The sequence below is a fragment of the Phyllopteryx taeniolatus genome, chromosome 5 (assembly GCF_024500385.1).
Source record: "Phyllopteryx taeniolatus isolate TA_2022b chromosome 5, UOR_Ptae_1.2, whole genome shotgun sequence".
Taxonomy (NCBI): Eukaryota; Metazoa; Chordata; class Actinopteri; order Syngnathiformes; family Syngnathidae; genus Phyllopteryx; species Phyllopteryx taeniolatus.
The window spans coordinates 33,490,967-33,510,338 of NC_084506.1; the positions used below are offsets into that span (position 1 = coordinate 33,490,967).

At 49.0% G+C, this 19,372-nt stretch overlaps 1 protein-coding gene across 6 annotated transcripts in view; it reads left to right on the forward strand.

Annotated features, from left to right (window-relative positions):
- Window positions 1–18,915, forward strand: part of ambra1b (autophagy/beclin-1 regulator 1b) — a 43,849-nt gene extending 24,934 nt beyond the window's left edge. For 4 of the 6 annotated variants that reach the window (XM_061775182.1, XM_061775185.1, XM_061775184.1 and 1 more), the window contains exons 6-20: window positions 29–98; window positions 168–1,573; window positions 1,655–1,735; window positions 1,803–1,988; window positions 2,063–2,146; window positions 2,219–2,322; window positions 2,402–2,512; window positions 2,680–2,868; window positions 2,955–3,109; window positions 6,978–7,117; window positions 7,389–7,490; window positions 7,562–7,743; window positions 7,833–7,928; window positions 15,916–15,946; window positions 18,271–18,915. In XM_061775182.1, coding sequence (XP_061631166.1) covers window positions 29–98; window positions 168–1,573; window positions 1,655–1,735; window positions 1,803–1,988; window positions 2,063–2,146; window positions 2,219–2,322; window positions 2,402–2,512; window positions 2,680–2,868; window positions 2,955–3,109; window positions 6,978–7,117; window positions 7,389–7,490; window positions 7,562–7,743; window positions 7,833–7,928; window positions 15,916–15,946; window positions 18,271–18,682 — 3,349 coding nt within the window. In that variant the 3' untranslated portion in view covers window positions 18,683–18,915. Of the gene's footprint in view, window positions 1–28; window positions 99–167; window positions 1,574–1,654; window positions 1,736–1,802; window positions 1,989–2,062; window positions 2,147–2,218; window positions 2,323–2,401; window positions 2,513–2,679; window positions 2,869–2,954; window positions 3,110–6,977; window positions 7,118–7,388; window positions 7,491–7,561; window positions 7,744–7,832; window positions 7,929–14,494; window positions 15,731–15,915; window positions 15,947–18,245 lie in introns of those variants that run through there. The other 2 variants (XM_061775188.1, XM_061775187.1) reach the window with 2 other exon arrangements.
- Window positions 18,916–19,372: the final 457 nt, after the last annotated feature.

Consider the following 19,372-nt stretch of genomic DNA (forward strand, 5'->3'; position numbering starts at 1 on the left):
CCTATTTTTGAAATTGTGTGTTCCTCAGGTTGGTAAGGTTTGACCCGCTGGGTCACAACCTTTTGACGGCCATCGTGAATCCGTCGTCCAATCAGCATGTGAGTTCCTGACTGGGGTTTATTTTGGGGTGTGAGCTACCGGCCAGCGCCAACATTTGTGTGTTTCAGAGCGAGGACGACGCGGATGTTCCCATGGACAGCGTGGAGCTGCCTCACCCTCACTTCCGTCAGCGCTCCTTCTTGCCTCAGCCCGTTCGCCGCACGCCCATCCTGCACAACTTCCTGCACATCCTGTCGTCCCGCTCTCCCGGTGCGCAAAGTGCAGGGGAGCAGGTGCGTCCCCTCGCCGACACGGCGGAAACACCCGCCGCCCCCCTGGGCCACTTCGTCAACACGGAGCGTGGGCTATCCTTCGTGGGCTGCACCCGTTTCCTGGGCATGGCGTGCATGTGCAATCACTGCTCGGCCAATCGTGGCCTGTCCCTGCCAGGCGCCGCTTCCGCCGGGGCGCCGTCCGAGCCCCTGCAGGTCCCGGCGTCCTCCTCCTCCGCAGCCCGCACAGAGCCCCGCCAGCCCTCGGAGCCCCGCCCCTCAGCCTTCACATCGCTCTACTACGGCAGCGGCGTGGAGTCTAACCCCGCCTCCAGTCCAGGGCCCGACTGGACACGTAGCTTGCTGAGTATGAGGGAGGGGGGTACGGGTCCCAATGTGCTGCCGCCAAGGACTTCGTCATCGTCCTCGCTCAGCCTCCTGGCGGTGTTGCGTCAGCAGGACGGCTCCTCTCACTCTCCGGTGTACACCTCAGCCACCGACGGGCGCGGCTTCCCCCAGCAAGGGGACGGGTCCAATACCAGCAGCGGGCACCACCCCTTCTGGGACAGCTCCCGCAGCAACCCCGCCTCCTTCCGGAACGTGTTGCAGTGCAACCTGAGCCGCTACTTCCAGGAGTTTGAGCGCACGCAGGACCTGGAGACTCCTCAAGGGGGTGGCCAAAGCGGCCAGGAACAGAACCAAGAGCTGCTGAATAACAATGTAGGCTCGGACAGAGTCGGACCCTCCTTGTCCTCCTTGTCTCCCACCCCCACAATCATTCATTACCAGCCCCCGCCCCCCCCGTCCGCACCCCAGCCCCCAGACCCCAGCGCCCCTTCTGGGGGCTCTCGCGGGCACCTGAACCGCTGCCGTGCGTGTCACAATCTGCTGACCTTCAATCACGACTCTCAGCGCTGGGAGCGCACCACCCAGATGTCGTCCACCTCCTCCGCCCTGCAGCCCCCCTCCACCTCATTGTCCTCGCCCTCTCTTGTGCCCGACGGTCCAGTCCAGACCGCCAGGGGGTCTCTTGAGAGCGAGCAGCGACCCGTGACCGTCGCGGGGGAGGCGGTCTTCCCTCTGGTGTCGTCCGCCGCCCAGCATACCGAGCAAACGGTGGGTTTGGTGTACAACCAGGACACGGCCCAGTGGGAGAGGGTATACCGCCAGTCCACTGTGACCCGGGCCCCTGAGCCCCCCGAGGCCTTAAACCAGGAAATGCCTGTGGATCCCGCGCCCGTGGACGAGGACTACCTCAGAAGGTATTAGGGGCTGGCACCGCGCCACCTTTTTGTCATGCTGAAAATCATTGCGATTGCCCTGCCTTCTTTTCTGCCTCTCAGGAGGCTTCTGGAGTCTTCTCTCATGTCTCGCTATGATGTGACCGGATCTCGGGACCATCCCATCTATCCAGACCCGGCCAGGTAAACTCAGAGATTGCCTCGTGCTCGCAGATGAGCGAGGTATGTTGACATGCGCACCTGTGTCCAGACTCTCTCCCGCCGCGTACTACGCCCAGAGGATGATCCAGTATTTGTCCAGACGAGACAGCATTCGTCAGCGATCTCCTCGCTACCAGCAGAACCGCCTGCGGGCCATGTCTTCATCTTCTGACGGGCCGGCCGGTAACGCCTCAAGCTCCATGGACAACACTGACGTGGACTTTGATGAGCTGGAGTGAGTCCGCTCTTGTGCGGGTGCGGGAGCGGGTGCGGTTGGCGTTAGCTAATGACGCTGTTGTCATATTTCAGCGACAGTAACAGCGAGCGAGCCCGGCACAGGGCGCCCCGAAACGCAAGGATGTCAGCGCCGTCATTGGGTCGGTTCGTGCCAAGGTGAGTTTGTGGCACGCGCCAGTCTGGCCGAGTATCGATGAGTGTTCACGGCCCGTTCTTGTCCTCCCGCAGGCGCTTCCATCTTCCCGAGTACCTGCCATACGCCGGAATCTTCCACCACGAGAGAGGCCAGCCGGGCTTGGCCACGCACTCGTCCGTCAACAGGGTGCTGGCCGGTAAGATCGCAACCCTCAAACGGGACCCGTTTGCAGAGATGATGTAAGAATACTTATTTGGCGTCTTCTGGCTCTTCAGGTGCGTCCATCGGCGACGGCCAGTCTGCGGTGGCTAGCAACATCGCTAATACGACTTACCGCCTGCAGTGGTGGGACTTCACCAAGTTTGACCTGCCCGAGATCAGCAACGGTATCAGAGTCCTTTACACACACAAACTACACAAAGCGAACAGTTGGAACATTAGTTGGCAGCTGCTAGTGCCAAGTTTGGACAATGTCCACCGTTGTTGTCAGCTGTTTTGCGAGGAGGCGGTGCAATGTCTTCTTGTTGAAGTGATGCCCAAGTTTTCTGCGCAGCCTCCATCAACGTCCTGGTGCCAAACTGTAAGATTTACAATGACGCCAGCTGCGACATCTCGGCCGACGGGCAACTGCTGGCCGTCTTCGTTCCCAGTAGTCAGCGCGGTTTTCCCGACGAGGGAATCCTGGCCATCTTCTCGCTGGCAGCCCACAACCTTGGGGAGATGCTCTACACCAAAAGATTTGGTAGCAAGCAACCCTCTTGGTCATTTCCATCCTCATCCCCACTTCAAAGCCTCTAACTCCCACCCTGTCCTCCTGGGCTCCCCAAGGTCCTAACGCCATTTCCGTTAGCTTGTCACCGCTGGGCTGCTACGTGATGGTGGGCCTGGCCTCTCGCAGGATCCTGCTGCATCCCACCACCGACCACATGGTGGCGCAGGTGTTCCGGCTGCAGCAGCCTCACGGAGGAGAGACCTCAATCAGGGTGAGCACCGTGCGAGCACACAGACAGACCGACACTTTCTTCAGCAACAAGGGAAATTGAGTGTTCCAACAGCACGGCTTAAAGTTCTCCAGTGTAGGGCCGTAAATCTGGCGTATGAATTTTTTCGACAAAACCTGACCTGCTTGTGTGTTGCTGAAAAGAACAAAAAAAAGTGAATGTTGCTGAAGTGCTTCCACGCCATTTTAGGGTTCAGCGTCTTCCCCAAGAACAATTTGACATGCGGACAGTCAGAGCCAGGATTCAAACTCGCTACCCTTCGGTCACTGGACGACCTGCTCTACCTACTGAGTCACAACCTGAAAGTGTCTGTATCAAACCAATACGACTTAAACTGACATAGGATTGTTCGCGAATTTAGACAGCATTTGTCCGAAATTCGGTTTGGCGAATTCGCTTCTGCACCGATATGTTTATAGAGTGGGTACGGAGAGTATTCAGACCCCCTCTTTGTTGTATTGCAGCCATTTGCTAAAATCATTGAAGTTATTTTTTTTCCTCAATGGACACACATCACCCCAAATTGACAGAAAAAAAAATGGAATTGTTGCAATTTTTGCAGCTTTAGGAAAAAAGACAAACTGAAATATCACACAGCCGTAAGTATTCAGACCCTTTGCTCAGTATTTAGTAGAAGCACCCTTTTGAGTTAATACAGTCAAGAGTCTTTTTGAGCATGATGCAACAAGTTTTTCACACCTGGATTTGGGGAGTACCTGGTTTTCTCCACACACGCCGCTTAGAATTAAGGCCAAAAAGTTCTATCTCGGTCTCATCAGACCAGAGAATCTTATTTCTCACCATCTTGGAGTCCTTCAGGTGTTTTTTAGCTAACTCCATGCGGGCTTTCATGTGTCTCGCACTGAGGAGAGGCTTCCTTCCGTCGGGCCCCTCTGCCATCAAGCCCCGACTGGTGGAGGGCTGCAGTGATGGTTGACTTTCTAGAACTTTCTCCCATCTCCCGACTGCATCGCTGGACCTCAGCCACAGTGATCTTTGGGTTCTTCTTTCCCTCTCTCACCAAGGCTCTTCTCCCCCGATTGCTCAGTTTAGCCGGACGGCCAGCTCTGGGAAGGGTTCTGGTCGTCCCAAACATCTCCCATTTAAGGATTATGGAGGCCACGGTGCTCTTAGGAACCTTAAGTGCAGCAGAATTTTTTTTTGTAACCTTGGCCAGATCTGTGCCTTGCCACAATTCTGTCTCCGGGCTCTTCAGGCAGTTCCTTTGACCTCATGATTCTCATTTGCTCTGACATGCACTGTGAGCTGTAAGGTCTGCTATAGACACGGTGTGTGGCTTTCCTAATCAAGTCCAATCAGTATCATCAAACACAGCTGGACTCCAATGAAGGTGTCGAACCATCTCAAGGATGATCCGAAGAAACGGACAGCACCCGAGTTCAATATACGAGTGTCACAGCAAAGGCTCTGAATACTTATGGCTGTGTGAGATTTCGGTTTTTCTTTTTTAATAAATCTGCCAAAATGTCAATCTTTTTTTCTGTCAATATGGGGTGGTGTGTGGACATGAATGAGGAAAAAAAGGTACTTAAATGATTTGAGCAAATGGCTGCAATATAATTGAAGGGGATGTGAATACTTTCCGTAACCACTGGAGGCAGAGCTGTCGGGGGTTCCGGATTGTCCGTATTTTGTTACGGAAATCATTGAATACTGACTCGTTCCGGCTATAACGCTGATTGTTCCGGATATTGGGGGGAAAATTCAGCGTCCGACATGAACGCCCAACACAGCGCTGTGTTGGGCCACCGTGACTCTTCAGACGCTGGCCAGTAAAAATTTCATTCATGTATTTGATGAAATAAACGCTATATTGCAAAAACAAACAGCAAAACGGCACGTCTATATTGAAAAGTTGCCCAACCTTCATGCTTTCCGCTGTTTGGGCACTACCATGGAATGCTTGGTGTACGGCTACACGCTATTATCCGCCTCCCCCACAGCTACCGAGCCACTCCAGTGTCAGTGGAGCATAAGCCACGAATAATTGCCACCATGGCAGCGAAGCTACTCTTCTGACAAGTATCGTCACCAGTTTTCTCACTAATTATACTTCCGAAGGTGCTATTGACCTCAAGATTTCACCAGATGTTGGGAACAACCCAGGAAATCCATACATGCAAAGAAAGTAGAAGAAATTAAGTTGTCTACAAATGGGAAATGACACAGGGAAGAAGTATTGAACAAAGGGCATGGAAAGCCATGGCAACACCAAAAATCTATCAATAATCATACAGCAATCCAACCTCCATCCTATCAGCTGGTTCAATCCTAATTGGCCTACAAAAAGGTCTCATTGCCAAGACACATCTCATGATGGGTAAGAGCAGAGAGCTGTCTCGAGACCATCGCAAACTAATTGTTGCGAAACATAACGACGGCGCCGGTTACAGGCACATATCGAAGCTTCTGAACGTTCCCGTGAGCACGGTTGGGGCCGTGATACGTAAGTGGAAAGCCAATCATATCGGGATAGATTTGCCTTGATCAGGTGCTCCCTGCAGAATTTGTGACAGAGGAGTGCAAAGAAGAATCAGAAGAGCTTCAAAAAGACCTGGAATTAGCAGGTACTGTTGTCACAAGGAAAACCGCGAGTAATGTACTCCCCCGCCATGGTCTGTGTGCACGCTCGAGACCCCCATTGCTGGGGGGGAAAAAAAGTATGTCAAAGCTCGTTTAAAATTTGCTGAACAACATTTGGACAAGCCAGTTAAATACTGGGAGAAGATAGTCCGGTTGGATGAGAGCAAACATTTTGGATGCCATAATGCACACCACGTTTGGAGGAGAAATGGTACTGCACGTCACCCTAAAAACACCATACCAACACTGAAGGTCTGCGGTGGCAACATGATGGTAAACATGTTGCCGAGGAAACTCTCAATTGGTTTCAAAGAAAAAATAGAAAGCTGCTAGAATGGCCCCGTCAATCACCTGAATTGAATCCATCAAAAAGCGATGGAAAGAACTGCAACTCAGGGTCCCACGGAACCTTCAACATTTGAAGACTGCTTGTGCTGTGGACGAATGATCACACCAAATCACACCAGAGCAATGCATGCAACTAGTTTCTCCATACAGGAGGCACCTTGAAGCTGTCATTGCAAACAAAGGCTTTTGTACAGTATTTAATTAATAAATACCAGTTGTCGTGTTGAATACTTTTCCCCTGTGTCATTTCACATTTTTCGACACAACTTAATATACAAGTTTATTTGTTCTGCTTGCTTTGTATTTATGGATGACTTGGGTTGTTCCCAACATCCGGTGAAATCTTCAGGTCCATAGCACCTTTGGAAGTATATGTAGTGAGAAAAATGGGAACTACTTCTTTCAGCCGCTGTCTGTGCAGTTAAACAGAGGTAAGTTTTTTGCAGTCGTGTCTCACAGAATAGGGAGATAATTTACTTGAAACAGTAACTTTGATGCTTCTCTCGTCTTTGCTTTTGACGCACGCCGGACATCTGAAGGTGTTTTCATGACATAATCCAGCTAAAACAACATTAACGAACGATAATCATGTATTTCGCGAAATAATGTCCTGAGTGACGCAAACTCAACGGATCTCACGGCAGTCTTGACGCTGTGTTGTCGACTGGCCGTTTACACGGCGACCGTGATCCTCATCGTACGTCGGAGAGCTCTTGTTTTATTTTCGTCGCTTCGTCGGGTCATTCTTCAACCGAGGTTCCAGCGTACAGGACGCAATTCCAATGGAGACTAGAGAGGACGCCGTTTGTTTTGTTTCTCGGTCACTGTGGAAACGCACACTTCCTGTTTGGATGTGGCGTGCCACTTCTAACAAGAGTTTGGGCTCGGTGTCTTCCAGATGGTCTTCAACGTGGTTTACCCCATGGCGCCAGACCAGCGGCGCCACGTCAGCATCAACTCTGCTCGCTGGCTTCCCGATCCCGGGATGGGTCTGGCGTACGGAACCAACAAGGGGGACCTGGTCATCTGTCGCCCTGTGTGAGTCAGCCTGCCAATGTCACTTCCTGTTTGACTCACACAGAAGATTGGATTCGAGTTTGAACGCATTGGGTCCGGGTCATGTGTTCCTAATAAAGTGTCCAGCAAGCGGACGCACGAGTGACTCGGTGTGATTATCTTAATGGTCCCTGGCAACAGGAAGTCTGCTGGTTCCAAACCTTCCATTTGTTCCGTTAGGGTTAGTGAGGTTGGGCCCCCGCTTCCTGCATGCGCTTCAATTAACACGCGTGTTCTGTTTGCGCATGTTAAGGTTCTACCGCAGCGATGGCGAAAGTCCAGTCGAGTCCGGCACAGAGCCTTTGTTCTCAGTCAACAACGGCGGAGGCCGCACCCGCAGTTCCGACCGACCTGGGTGAGTACGACCCAGATCGCGCTTCCTCGGTGGAGGGACGCGCGCCGTCAACGTACTGCGTTCTCGTTCAGGCCCAGTCGCTCGGGATGGAGGCTGGACCGGGACATGGGCCTAATGAACGCCATCGGTCTTCAGCCCAGAAACCCCGCCCCTTCCGTGACATCGCAAGGAACGCAGACGCCGGCGGTCCAGCTGCAGAACGCCGAGACCCAAACAGAGCTTTCCGAGCCTGGCGCCTCCCGGCCGCAAGCTGGTACAGAAATGTCGTCTGTGCGCGTGCGTGTGTACTCCTCGCGCTTGACCTTTTCACAGAGCTGCGTTCCTTCATGTTCCTTTGCTTAGCCCCGCCACCCCATGCCAGCCACCTCGAGTCTCAGAACACGGGAGGTCCGGACGACGGCCACGGCCGAGCCTTGGCGGCGTTCACGGCCAACGCAGGTACGCCGCAAGGCTCCCGCGCAAGTCTGCCAAATGCCCCCCTTCTCTTCCTCACCTCCGACGCGAGCGGCTGAAAGCACTTTGCCGTCGCGCGGGACCCCCGCCGTGTGCTCTAACGGCTGGCGGATCATATGTGGCTCGCTGCTGCCTCGCAAGACAACGCGCAGGTGGCCGGACGCCAGAGACATGTTAGCCCAAATAAAACCAAACACATTGCACTTCAGAAATATGTATTTTTTCGATTTTCCGGCGTAGTTTGATGGCTAACCGCATGCTATACTGGTTGACCCATCGTGAATGAGAAAGTGGGGGAGGGGCACGTTAAGTGTAGCTCCAAACGTTTTGACGTCCCGAGGATAGTTTTCAGCCACGCCCACAAATCCAGGAACATTTAGAAGGCGAATAAGACTTTTAAGCCACATCTCAACAACTCAGTAGAGTATCGTTCTGTCTTTTGCACTTATTTTCATGTATTTAGAAACAAAACAAGGATTGACGCTTTGAGGCGCTTTAGTACACTATACGGTATCGGCTTACATCCCAGAATGATCTGACCCAGCGGAGTCACAAATCATATTGCAACTTGAATTGATGATATATTTTCAAATGAAATAGTATCTGGACTGTTGGAAAGAAAAGGTATCTTTCACGCCATTCATTGTCACAGTGCAGACAGTTCATCAAGCTCTCCAATAAAAATGCGTACATCATCTGTTCAAATGGCAAATTATAGGGGAAATGTTCAAGTGACAAGGTGTGTCTTGAGTTTGGATTTGAAGAAGGTCAATGAGTCTGTTTGGGAGGTCAGGTGGTAGTGACAAGGGGAGCGGGGCGGGGGGCGGCGGAGCGACCGAAGGCGGTGGATGGAGGACGAAGATCTGTGCGAGCGGGAGGGGGCGGCGACGTGATGGAGGTCAGCAAGATACGGCGGGGCGGGTTATTGATGGCCTCCGAGGTGCAGGTCAGTATTTTAGGTTGGATGCGGTATTGCGCAGGGAGCCAGTGGCGCTGTGGCAGGGCGGAGGGGTCCTGGTGATAATACGGGCGGCGGCAGTGGAGAAGCCGTCGTTTTTGCAGCGACGTGGGGGAAAGCAAACAGGAGAGAGTTGCAATAATCCAGGCGGCCAGTGACAAGGACAGCAGCAGTGTCGAGGGATGGACAGAGGCCATTGATGTTTCCTAAAGTCAAGTATGCTGATGTTATTTGTGTGTGCTTGCAGGGCTCTCCACTAACTTTTGCACTAGTAGCACATGATTTGCTTGCACCGTTTTTGGAGGAGGTACAGATTCACCACGGCATACCATAGTTTCCATTGACCGTGACTCCAGATATATTTGCAAAATATGGTACTATGAACAAGAAGTTTGTTGGCCACAAGCAGTAACAGACATAACGGGTAAATTCGATTTAAAAAAAAAAAAAAAAAAACAGACTTTGTTTTGATTTGTTGGACTCAGAGGGGCCAGTTCTTCTCGTGAGGGCTCCTAACCCTAACCTCCCCTGGGAAAAGTTACTTCATTTTGAGCATTACCACAACCATATGATTGACATGAAAGTATCATTTATGATTATTCACACTATTTACCAACAAAACAAACCAATGTTTCAATCATAGTCCCAAACAACACGGATAAATCATTACGACTGCAATTATTGCACTTTATTTTCATAATACCATAATTTCTTGTGTATAATGCGCACCCCCAAAGTTGACCTCAAAATTCTGGAAAACCTTTCTACTTATGTATCATGCATTTTTACAATGCATGATCTTGCTTCTCCCCATATGATCAAAACATGAAGTATTATCTGTATTTTGTTAGTTTTTTTCAAAGAATTATTCTGAAGTTAAACACTTTATTTGAACACACAATACTTTCGTTTTATTTACTTGCTCTTATTTGGAAATTCACAGCCCTACTTTTATTTAGTAAATGAGAAAACACACAGTTGTGCTCATGTTTGATTACCCAGGCAGAATTTGTAAGATGTGTACAATTCTTTGAAGGAAACATGAAGGACCAGGCGAAAGACATTTATTTCATTTGATTTTAATGGGATTCAAATTAAACTGTCAAGCATTTCACAAAAGCATTATCATTAAACAAAACATAACCATGAAGAAATGAATGATGGTTGTTGTTCAGTCATCAGTCGTATTTATAAAATAAAATAAAAATTTTAAAAAATTCACAAATTCTGCCTGGGTATGTAAAGTTATGAGCACAATTGTCCATATATGCAGTCATATGTACCCCTGTCATATTGGAATGAAAGTGTAGTCTCCACCTTTTTCATAACCTCTAGGTGGCATACTACAATGAAAGTGTACAACTTTTTCATAACCTCTACGGGCGGTGGCATATTGAAATGAACATGTACCGCTTCTTTATAACCTCTAGATGGCGGCATACATTCTTAAAATGGGAAAGTCTTTTTCATTTTCTCCTATACCTATGTATAATGCTTACTATTGACTTGATCATTTTTGGGGGTAAAAAAAATGCGGATTATACACGAGAAATGACGGTAGTTTGTTTTCCTATACAATCAGTATCTTCATGGCTATACTATAAACAGGGTTCAGAATGATAGATTTGGTAGCTTTGCTAGCTACACAACAGTTATTAAAACATTTGCAGATGACTCTGTGTTTGTAATAATGAGTGAAAAGTGATACACGAACTAAGTAGGCAATGTTTGCAGTTCATGGTATTACCGCCACCCGACCCCCTGACCCCCCCCACACCCTCGTAATATTAAGACAATCATACAAGACGTCACTCGGGAAACAACTTTTGGTTTTATTCCCGTGACAAATGTAGCAGCATTGATAATGCTGTGTGTAAAAAGAAAAGCTGTGAGTGCGTACGTGGCGGTCACTGGCCAGACACAACGGCGCGCGTTGTCGCGCGCTCATGTACGCGACGATGCTGTTGATAATAGCGTGCCCCTAACTGAAAGAATCAGTCATTTACCGTATGTCGCAGCAGGCAGCCAATCATATTGCAGCGGGTCGCTTTTAACTCATGGAATTCATCGGAATTCACTCGGGCAAATGCGACAAGAGGAAAAACAATTTGGCCCTGGCTTGGAAGCAGCGTGTGCTGTCGAGGAGGACACCCGGACTCTTAACCTGTGGGGTTAGGGCTAGCGTTAGTAGCTTACTACTTCTCTAACTCCATCAAAAACAAGCAAGGCAAGATAACTCTGTACAGCTATGGAATCACTCAATAACAAATTACTAGAACAAAATTGGGGGGGGATTATATATATATATATATATATATATAATGAAACTGACACTGATGAACTGTGAGGTTATTGAGAATATTATAAAAATTGTCCACTTAAGCAATACAATAGAAAGCAACTGTAAAGATAATCAGTGGATATCAGAGGGTTTGCAGAATGCATGCAAAAAGAAAAACACTAAATAGAGAATTCATAAAACAAAAGGTCTAAAAATAACAAATACCGTATTTTCCCGACCATAGGGCGCACCGTATTAAAAGGCGCAGTCTCAGTTACGGGGTCTATTTCTGTATTGAACGCATACATAAGGCGCACCGCATTATTGGGCGCAGGCATGGTAGCACATACGCTAGCTTAAAACATACGTTAGCATGCGTGCACGCTAAAACAATGTTTCGAAAAAGGCAGCGGGAGCAAAAGTGAGTTCGGTTGTACTTTATCGAAGTATTTAACAATGTTTTTAAAAAGGCAGCGGGAGCAAAACTGAGTTTGGTTGTACTTTATTGAAGTATTTAACAATGTACTCACGTTATTTTTGGATCGATCCTCATCCACAAATGCATCAAAGTCTTCATCTTCTGTATCCGAAATGAACAGCTGGGCAAGTTCTCCAACAAACGCGCCGGGTTCCCTCTCGTCATTGTCAGTCAGTCTCGTTGGCGGGGGGGGGGGGGTGTTCAGCAATGATGCCGGCTTTCGGGAAAGCTCTGACAACGGTCAAAGCGGATACCTTAGCCCAGGCATCCACGTGGAATCCATTTCACATATGGTGGCGTAACTCGCCCGGCGTTTCCTCCAAGTCTGAGTTGCACTTGGTTTTTCACAGTGGCTGTGAGATGGGCGCACATGGAGTCACAGATCAACAGGGACGGTGACGCGTGGAAAAAAATACCATCCGGTCTCTTTACGTACACCTCACTCGGCCTTAATCCCAAAAGCAGCAGAGGTGGGAGTAAGTGCAAGTCTCAAGTCCTAACCTTCAAGTCTCAAGCAAGTGGAGTCACCGCTATATTTCAAGTCAATTCAAGTCACCACTTGGTTGAAGCAAGTCGCAAGTCAAGTCATTCAATCGCAACATATATCGGAGTGGTAATAAAATGTCTTTTCCCCAGAAATCACAACACCTTATAAAAGTGAAATGAATAACAACTGAGATGGATTGATTGAATTTATTGCACTGAATTGTTTTCAAGTTGTATTTCTCAATTGAACTGAACTTTATTTCTGTGTACTTCGTGGTGACAGCCTGGTACTGTTTTGTTCTTATAACACACACGAAGCGATCCATTGTTGTGGTCGACGAGTGTATCAGGTCACGTTTGAGTTGACATGTTAACCCCCCGTGACCGTAAAAGTTGGGCTGCGGGGGTATCGGAATCCAAGCTTTTCTTGCGGTCGTCTGACAGACCCAATTTGTCTTGTAGTCTGATCCGCGCATTACGTGTTGTCTGTCGCAGACGTGTCCGTCCCATACTGTCGACATTTTTTTGTTTTAATTAACTTGATTGGCACTCAGATTTTTACAGTACTACGTCAAAAGACACACGACAAGGCTAAAAATAAACCAGCTTTTGGTTTCAAATCCCTACGACTGTGTTAAATGGACGAAAGACCCGCGTCTCGATAAATGACGCGACGTTTACGTCGATGTGCGCGTGTCACACGGCTCTTCTGATTAAAGTACACACCCAGCCGGAATCGACACGGAAAGGAATTGGTTCGAGTGGCAACAATAAACCAGATTTGTAAAAGGTTGATGAGGGCACGGAATGCCAGAAGTCCCACGAAACAACATGCATGGTATGACAAATAAAGACATTGGAAATGATTAGATTTTTGTTTGTAGACATGAACTGAACATTGAACCGAGAGTTTGTTTGTGAGTATTCGTTGTGGAAAAGGACTGGCCTGTGGTCTTCGTGCCGCGGGAGCAAATTTTGTCATCGTCGTGTTGATGTGTGACTTCTGCTCTCTGCGTGTGCGCGAGCGAGTGAGGGGAACGGCCGGGGTCAGTTTGTGTGCCCGGGGCGTCGAACGGGAGGAAAAAGGGGCAGCTGGGCTGATGGGGCTCTTTGCAGTAACGCTGAAAAGCTGACTGGTTGGCCACCCTCGTTCTATAGGGTTCTACGGGAGTAGAGGGGGGTGGCAGTCAATACCTTTGACTTCTTCCTACTCCTTTTCGAATGTTTCTTTTTTTTTGTTAAAATCTTCTTTTGTTGCTTTTTCTATTACTTTTATACTTTTGCAATATGTTTGCAATAAAGAATTCAATTCAAGAATTTATTTATTGATCCCACAATTTGATTTGCCAAGTAAGTCCAAAAAACACACAAGGAATTTGTCTCCGGTCGTTGGAGCCGCTCGACTGCGACAACAGACGGTCCATTGACAGAGAACACTTTGGAGACAAAAAACAGTCACTGAGCAATAAAGGGTTGCTCGTTATCTCGTAATGCCGGTACATTTATTTATTTATTTTCAATTGTGCAAAAAGATGCAGAGTCCTCTAGCACTTCGAGCAGTTGGAATGACTAATATTGCAATAGTCCGGCGCAATGACCATCGCGCAAAGGGCGCCGAGACTTCAAGGCGTGGATGCGGTTTAAAGTGACGAGTGGTGCGATCATCTGGGACAATGTCGATTGTGCAAATGTTGCAGATACTGCAGATGAAGTGTCCTTTTCAAATCTGCAGTAGAAGGTGTTCAAGTCGTTGGCTAGTCTACTATTGTTCTCAGCTTGGGGGGATCGTCGCTTGTAATTGGTCAGCGATTGGAATGCATGCCAGACTGATTTAGAGTCGTTAGCGCTAAACTGTTTTTCCAGCTTTGCTGCATAGTTCCTCTTCGCAATGTTCATTTCTTGAGTCATCTGGTTTCTAGCTGGATTATGCAGGGCCCTGCCCCCGCTCTGATACGCGTCCTCCTTAGCTTGGCGAAGTGAACCACGGCTTGTTGTTGTTGTTGTTGAATGTGCGAAATGATTTCGTTGGTACACAGACCTCTTGACAGAAACTGACATAGGATGTGACAGTGTCTGTATATTCATCCTTAGTCATTCATATGAAGGCACCATACAGAGATAGAATATGGATTCATAGTGAGAAACTAATGATTAATTGACTCATATACAGTACATGATACACTATTAACTGAAATCCCTCAAATTATTAAACAAGAACTTTAAACAAAAAAAACAAAAAAAAAAAAAGTGATTTTGACATTTGAAATGTGTAGGAACCAGGCTGACAGGACGTGACGATTGACAGGAAGTGTCCGTTAAGTGTTTGTGATGCGTTGTCGACGTTCCAGACGAGGTTCCGGAGGGGGGGAGTTCCGGTGAAGACCCACTGGCTCGAATCCGGCGCCTGATCGCGGAGGGTGGCATGACGGCCGTGGTGCAGCGCGAGCAGAGTACCACCATGGCGTCCATGGGCGGCTTCGGCAACAACATCATCGTCAGCCATCGGATCCACCGTGGCTCGCAGACCGGCGCCAGGACCGGCAGGACGGCCGTCGCTGCCGACGCCTCCTCCTCGGGGTCGGTCCTCGTCGGGCGCGACCGCCCGCCGGCCCCCTCGTGGGGCGCAGACGACGTTTTTGGCGACGAGAGGACGGATGACGACTCGCCACCAGACCCCTCCTCTCCCTCCCCCTCCCCTCACAACAGTTTCCACGGCGACCCGTACAGCAGGTAGTGAGCGGTCCCTCCGCCCGAGTGAGACCTGAGCGAAAGGGGCCGCTTGGACCCCGAGTGCCCTCACCCCCCACCCCACCCTTCGAACCTTCAGTGGCGTCGCGGCCCCGACGCGCCAACATTCCTACCACGAAGGGCTCCGGCGGAACGCGCGGCAGCCGCCGCTCGGACTGTCGCCGGCGTGCCCGTCCCCGAGTGGTGGCGGCGGCGGCTTCCTCTGCCGGCTGGCTTTAACTAGCACTTGTGTGTTTTGTACCACGTGACCTTTGACCACATGCGGGAGGAGGCGGGACTACCCCACCGTCAATCATTTGTAACGACTGAAGCTCCTCCCGTTGTCGCAGTGGATGTGTGTGCGTGACGCAGCCGCTCGCCCGCTTAATTTATTGGAGACAAAGAGGAAGCAGCAATTTTTTTTGTGGCCGCTCGGGAGCTGGTGGAATACATTCTCCCTGTCGGGAATGTCGAGCTTGCGGTTGGTTACCGTGGCGACCGAAGTCGCTCCATTCATTAGCAATTAGCAGGGACTCGAGTGTAAGCCACGCCCCCTTGAACTCCTTCAAAATAAAACTTGAATTGTTTCCTGTCGGCTGTGCAGGCGCCGTGTTTCTGCTTCCTCTTTTGTGTAGAAGTGCAGTGGCTTGTGATTGTCAGGTCACAGGAGGTGTTTGGTGACCTGGGCAAGCTCCTCCTGGCTTAATTTGATTGGTCAACACTGAACTGAACGCTCGAGTCACAGCCCCCCCTCCACCCTGCTGACTACCGCCCCCGCCCCCCCCCCGATGCCGTTTGTCATCATTCTTTGCTCTGACTTTTAGATGTCATGTCATTAAAGAACTTTGAGACTCCAACTGCTGCTTTTTTATTGATTTATTTTTAAACTATCATTTCTGTTTTTCTACACTCGACTGGTGAATTAAATGATGTACAGTAGACAGATGGATGGATGGATGGATTGAATGACAGACTGGTGCATTTAACGTCACATTTACTGACGACATGACTTGATGTGTATTTTTTATGATTTTGATTTCAGACAATCTTGACTGGGCAAAGAATAAAATGAGGTAGGTGGATGATGATGATGATGATGGTGATGGTGGTGGTGGTGGTGATGAGTGAGGACGGACACACCTCTCGTTGAAGTGAGGCGACCGCGTGAGACGCTTGCTTGAAGGCTTGTCAGAGGTGACGCTGGCTCCTTGGTGCTAAGTCAAGACCCGAAGTCCCTCAGAGGACTCCTTTCCACATGCTAACGCTTTTGTTGTCGCCGCTGGTCTGCCCTGAGGTGGCATCCTTATATCGAGCCAATCGACAGTTGGTTGTTTGACTCTTTCTATCAAAAAAAAAAAGATCTACAGTGGGGCCTTGACATGAGAGCGACCTGAGATACAAGCTGATTTTTGGCTTTGAGGAACAAGTGCTGTGTGCTGGCAGTGACTCAACTCACTTAAGCAGCAGCACTTTGGTTGGTAGAATCCGTGAGCAATTGTTCCAAAACTGTTTATCACCACCGCCAGTTGAAGTTTACTGCTTAACCATTTTGGTTACTGAATGAACCCCTTAAGTGGCATACGTGCATTCACAGAACCCTTGATATTTTGAAAAATCAAATATTGAGTTCAATTTAAAAACACGATCATTTTAAAGAGCAAAACCAACAAAACATGATTTTCACTCAAAAAACTAATGTTTATTGTAAATGAATATGAATTTTGCTGCTGCCGCCTTTCACATTGGCAAGTGCCACGCTCGTATCACTTTCACAACAAAGTCTGTTCCATTTAACATTTCGGAAGTGGTTGCGACGCTAAGCTAGTAGGGGCAACGTGTCAACGCATTCCATGTGGATGGCACAAAAACCACAATGGCAAGGATATCCACACATTGTGTCGCGCGCGCATTGTGCCGCACACGATGTCACACGACGCCGTACAATCGCAACAAGGGAACTGGGAGTAACCGCTCATCGCTTAAGTAACTGACTCCTTGTCAATTGTTCTGTATGAACAGCACATGCTTTGACATTGACAAAAAACACAATCGGTTGCAAAATGAGCAAGTTCGTGATGTGAATGTAGCTCTGCGGATTGCTGTTAGCACACTCAAATCACGCCGCCAGCCCCTCCGGTTAGATGCCACGGCGACGCCGCTTTCGCCAAGGCCCAGCCAGGCTTTCCGTCGTCACGCCCTCGCAGCGCATACACACACAGTGGATGTGTTGCTCGATAGCGCCGAACCTGAGACTGACTCACCCAAAACCCCCGAGTCGGGTCCGACATTCAGCCTTTTTAGGTGTTGGCGCATTCGCCGCACCGTTCTGAGGAGTGTGTGGAGTTTGCAGGTACTGCCTGTTAGAGCACATGTGCCTCACAGTTCTGAGGTCATGGGTACAAATCTGGCCTCCGGCCCCGGCTGTGTGGAGTTTGCATGTTCTCCCCGTGCCAGGGTTAGGGTTTTCTGCAGGTGCTCCAGTTTTCTTCCACATTCCAAAAACATGCGTGGTAGGTTCATTGAAAATTAGATTGGAGGAATTGTGAGATGGCGGCACGGTGGCCGACTGGTTCGAGCGTCAGTCTCACAGTTCTGAGGACCGGGGTTCAATCCCCGGCCCCGCCTGTGTGGAGTTTGCGTGTTCTCCCCGCGCCTGCGTGGCTTTTCTCCGGGCACTCCGCTTTCCTCCCACATCCCAAAAAACATGCATGAATTGGAGACTCGAAATTGCCCGTAGGTGTGACTGTGAGCGCGAATGGTTGTTTGTTTGTATGTGCCCTGCCATTGGCTGGCGACCGGTTCAGACTGTACCCCGTCTCTCGCCCGAAGATAGCTGGGATAGGCTCCGGCACACCCGCGACCCGAGTGAGGAGAAGCGGCTCGGAAAATGGATGGATGGATGGATGGAGTTGTGAGATGTTCTCTGGCCCCATACATATCCGTATGGTTGCATTATACTGCCCCCAGGTGGCCAAGGCGTGCTCACCAAAAGGAGAAGCATTGAATTGAAGCGAAAATGTGGCAAAACATTCTACTGAATTATGTGATTACTATATATTTTTTTATGAAGCACAGTAATATTGAGTGCTATTTTCCAAATTTCAACCCATGGCATTGGTTCTTTTTTTGGGAACAGCTGGCTGGAAGCGATTAATGGTGTTTCTGTTCATTTTGATGGGTGATGATAATGATTTGAGATAAGAGAGTTTTGACTTACGAGCATGGTGATGGAAGGACCAAGGACAACTGGTATCTTTCTCAAGGCACCACTGTAATAGCGTTTCTCACAATACGGTGGAAAGTCCTATTCGTATGGTGTTTTGGAGGAAAATCGAAAACGGATCAGATGTAAATGCCTCCGCCTAACCCTAGCCTCCTGCCGAACACCTCCTGTCAGTCTGCTTCCGGTCACCACGATAACCGTTGCTCTGAGCGGCATCGCCGTATTGGGCAACTCGCTGGTCCTCCTGTTCGTCGTGGTCAACCGCCGCCTCCCTACCGTCAACAACTACTTCCTCTTGAGCCTGTTGACCGCCGACCTTCTGGTGGGCCCCGTCCGTCACCGTCAACGTGATGGCAGCGTGCGGCTCCTGGCCGCCGGGGGCCTGGCTGGTTTACATCAACAAGGCCGTGGACCCTGTGCAGCCCCACCTTCAGCCATCTACTGCGATGCCGCCACCGCTCTGACCCATCTGTCAAAAGGTCAACGGGGTCATCAAGTGGCACGGAAGATGAGCGTCGCGTCTGAGCCGACGTCGCGAAGCTCTGCAGCAGGAAAGGATATCCTCCACTCGGCTCTGTTGTTTTGACGTGACCTCATCCATGTTGTTGTTGTCTGGTGTTTGGATGTGATGTCATACATGTTGTCTGTTTGTACATTTGTTTAATCTGAACAACGTAAATGAAACAGAGATTCAATAATGTTCATGTGCGCTTCTGTCGGTTTCCTGGCGTGCGGATCTTCGAGACCTGATTGCTCCATATGAAAAGTTCCCTGCGATTACATATGTTGTGAATTGGCGCTATAAAAAAATTGAATTGGTGTAATTTGTTTATTAGGCATGATCAAAATGTCTCTCACACACATGGTCTAAACAACATGTTGATAATAACAATAATTCTAATAATGATCACGTAAATAATGATAAACAATAATGATGAGAATGTGTGGTGCCCGCAAAAATGGGTTTGTTTTAGTTTAGCTTTCATTACATTTTTGATACAGGGTATTTGTCAAGTGTGAGATAAAAAAAAAAAAAAAGATCACGAAATCTACCGTGTGGTGAAAACTCAACAAAAAATACAATTTAAATGTTTGTATTAATTTACGAAAAGATAACGACCATCCACCAATATAATCCAGGTACTGTATAACAGGCCACAGAATTTGAAGTGCAATATATGCAGTGCATAATATTGCTTGTAAGGTTAGATTCGACGAAAATGTTACTTTTCGTTATTTTGTTTGTTTTCATTGACTATAATAACCGAACCGCTGC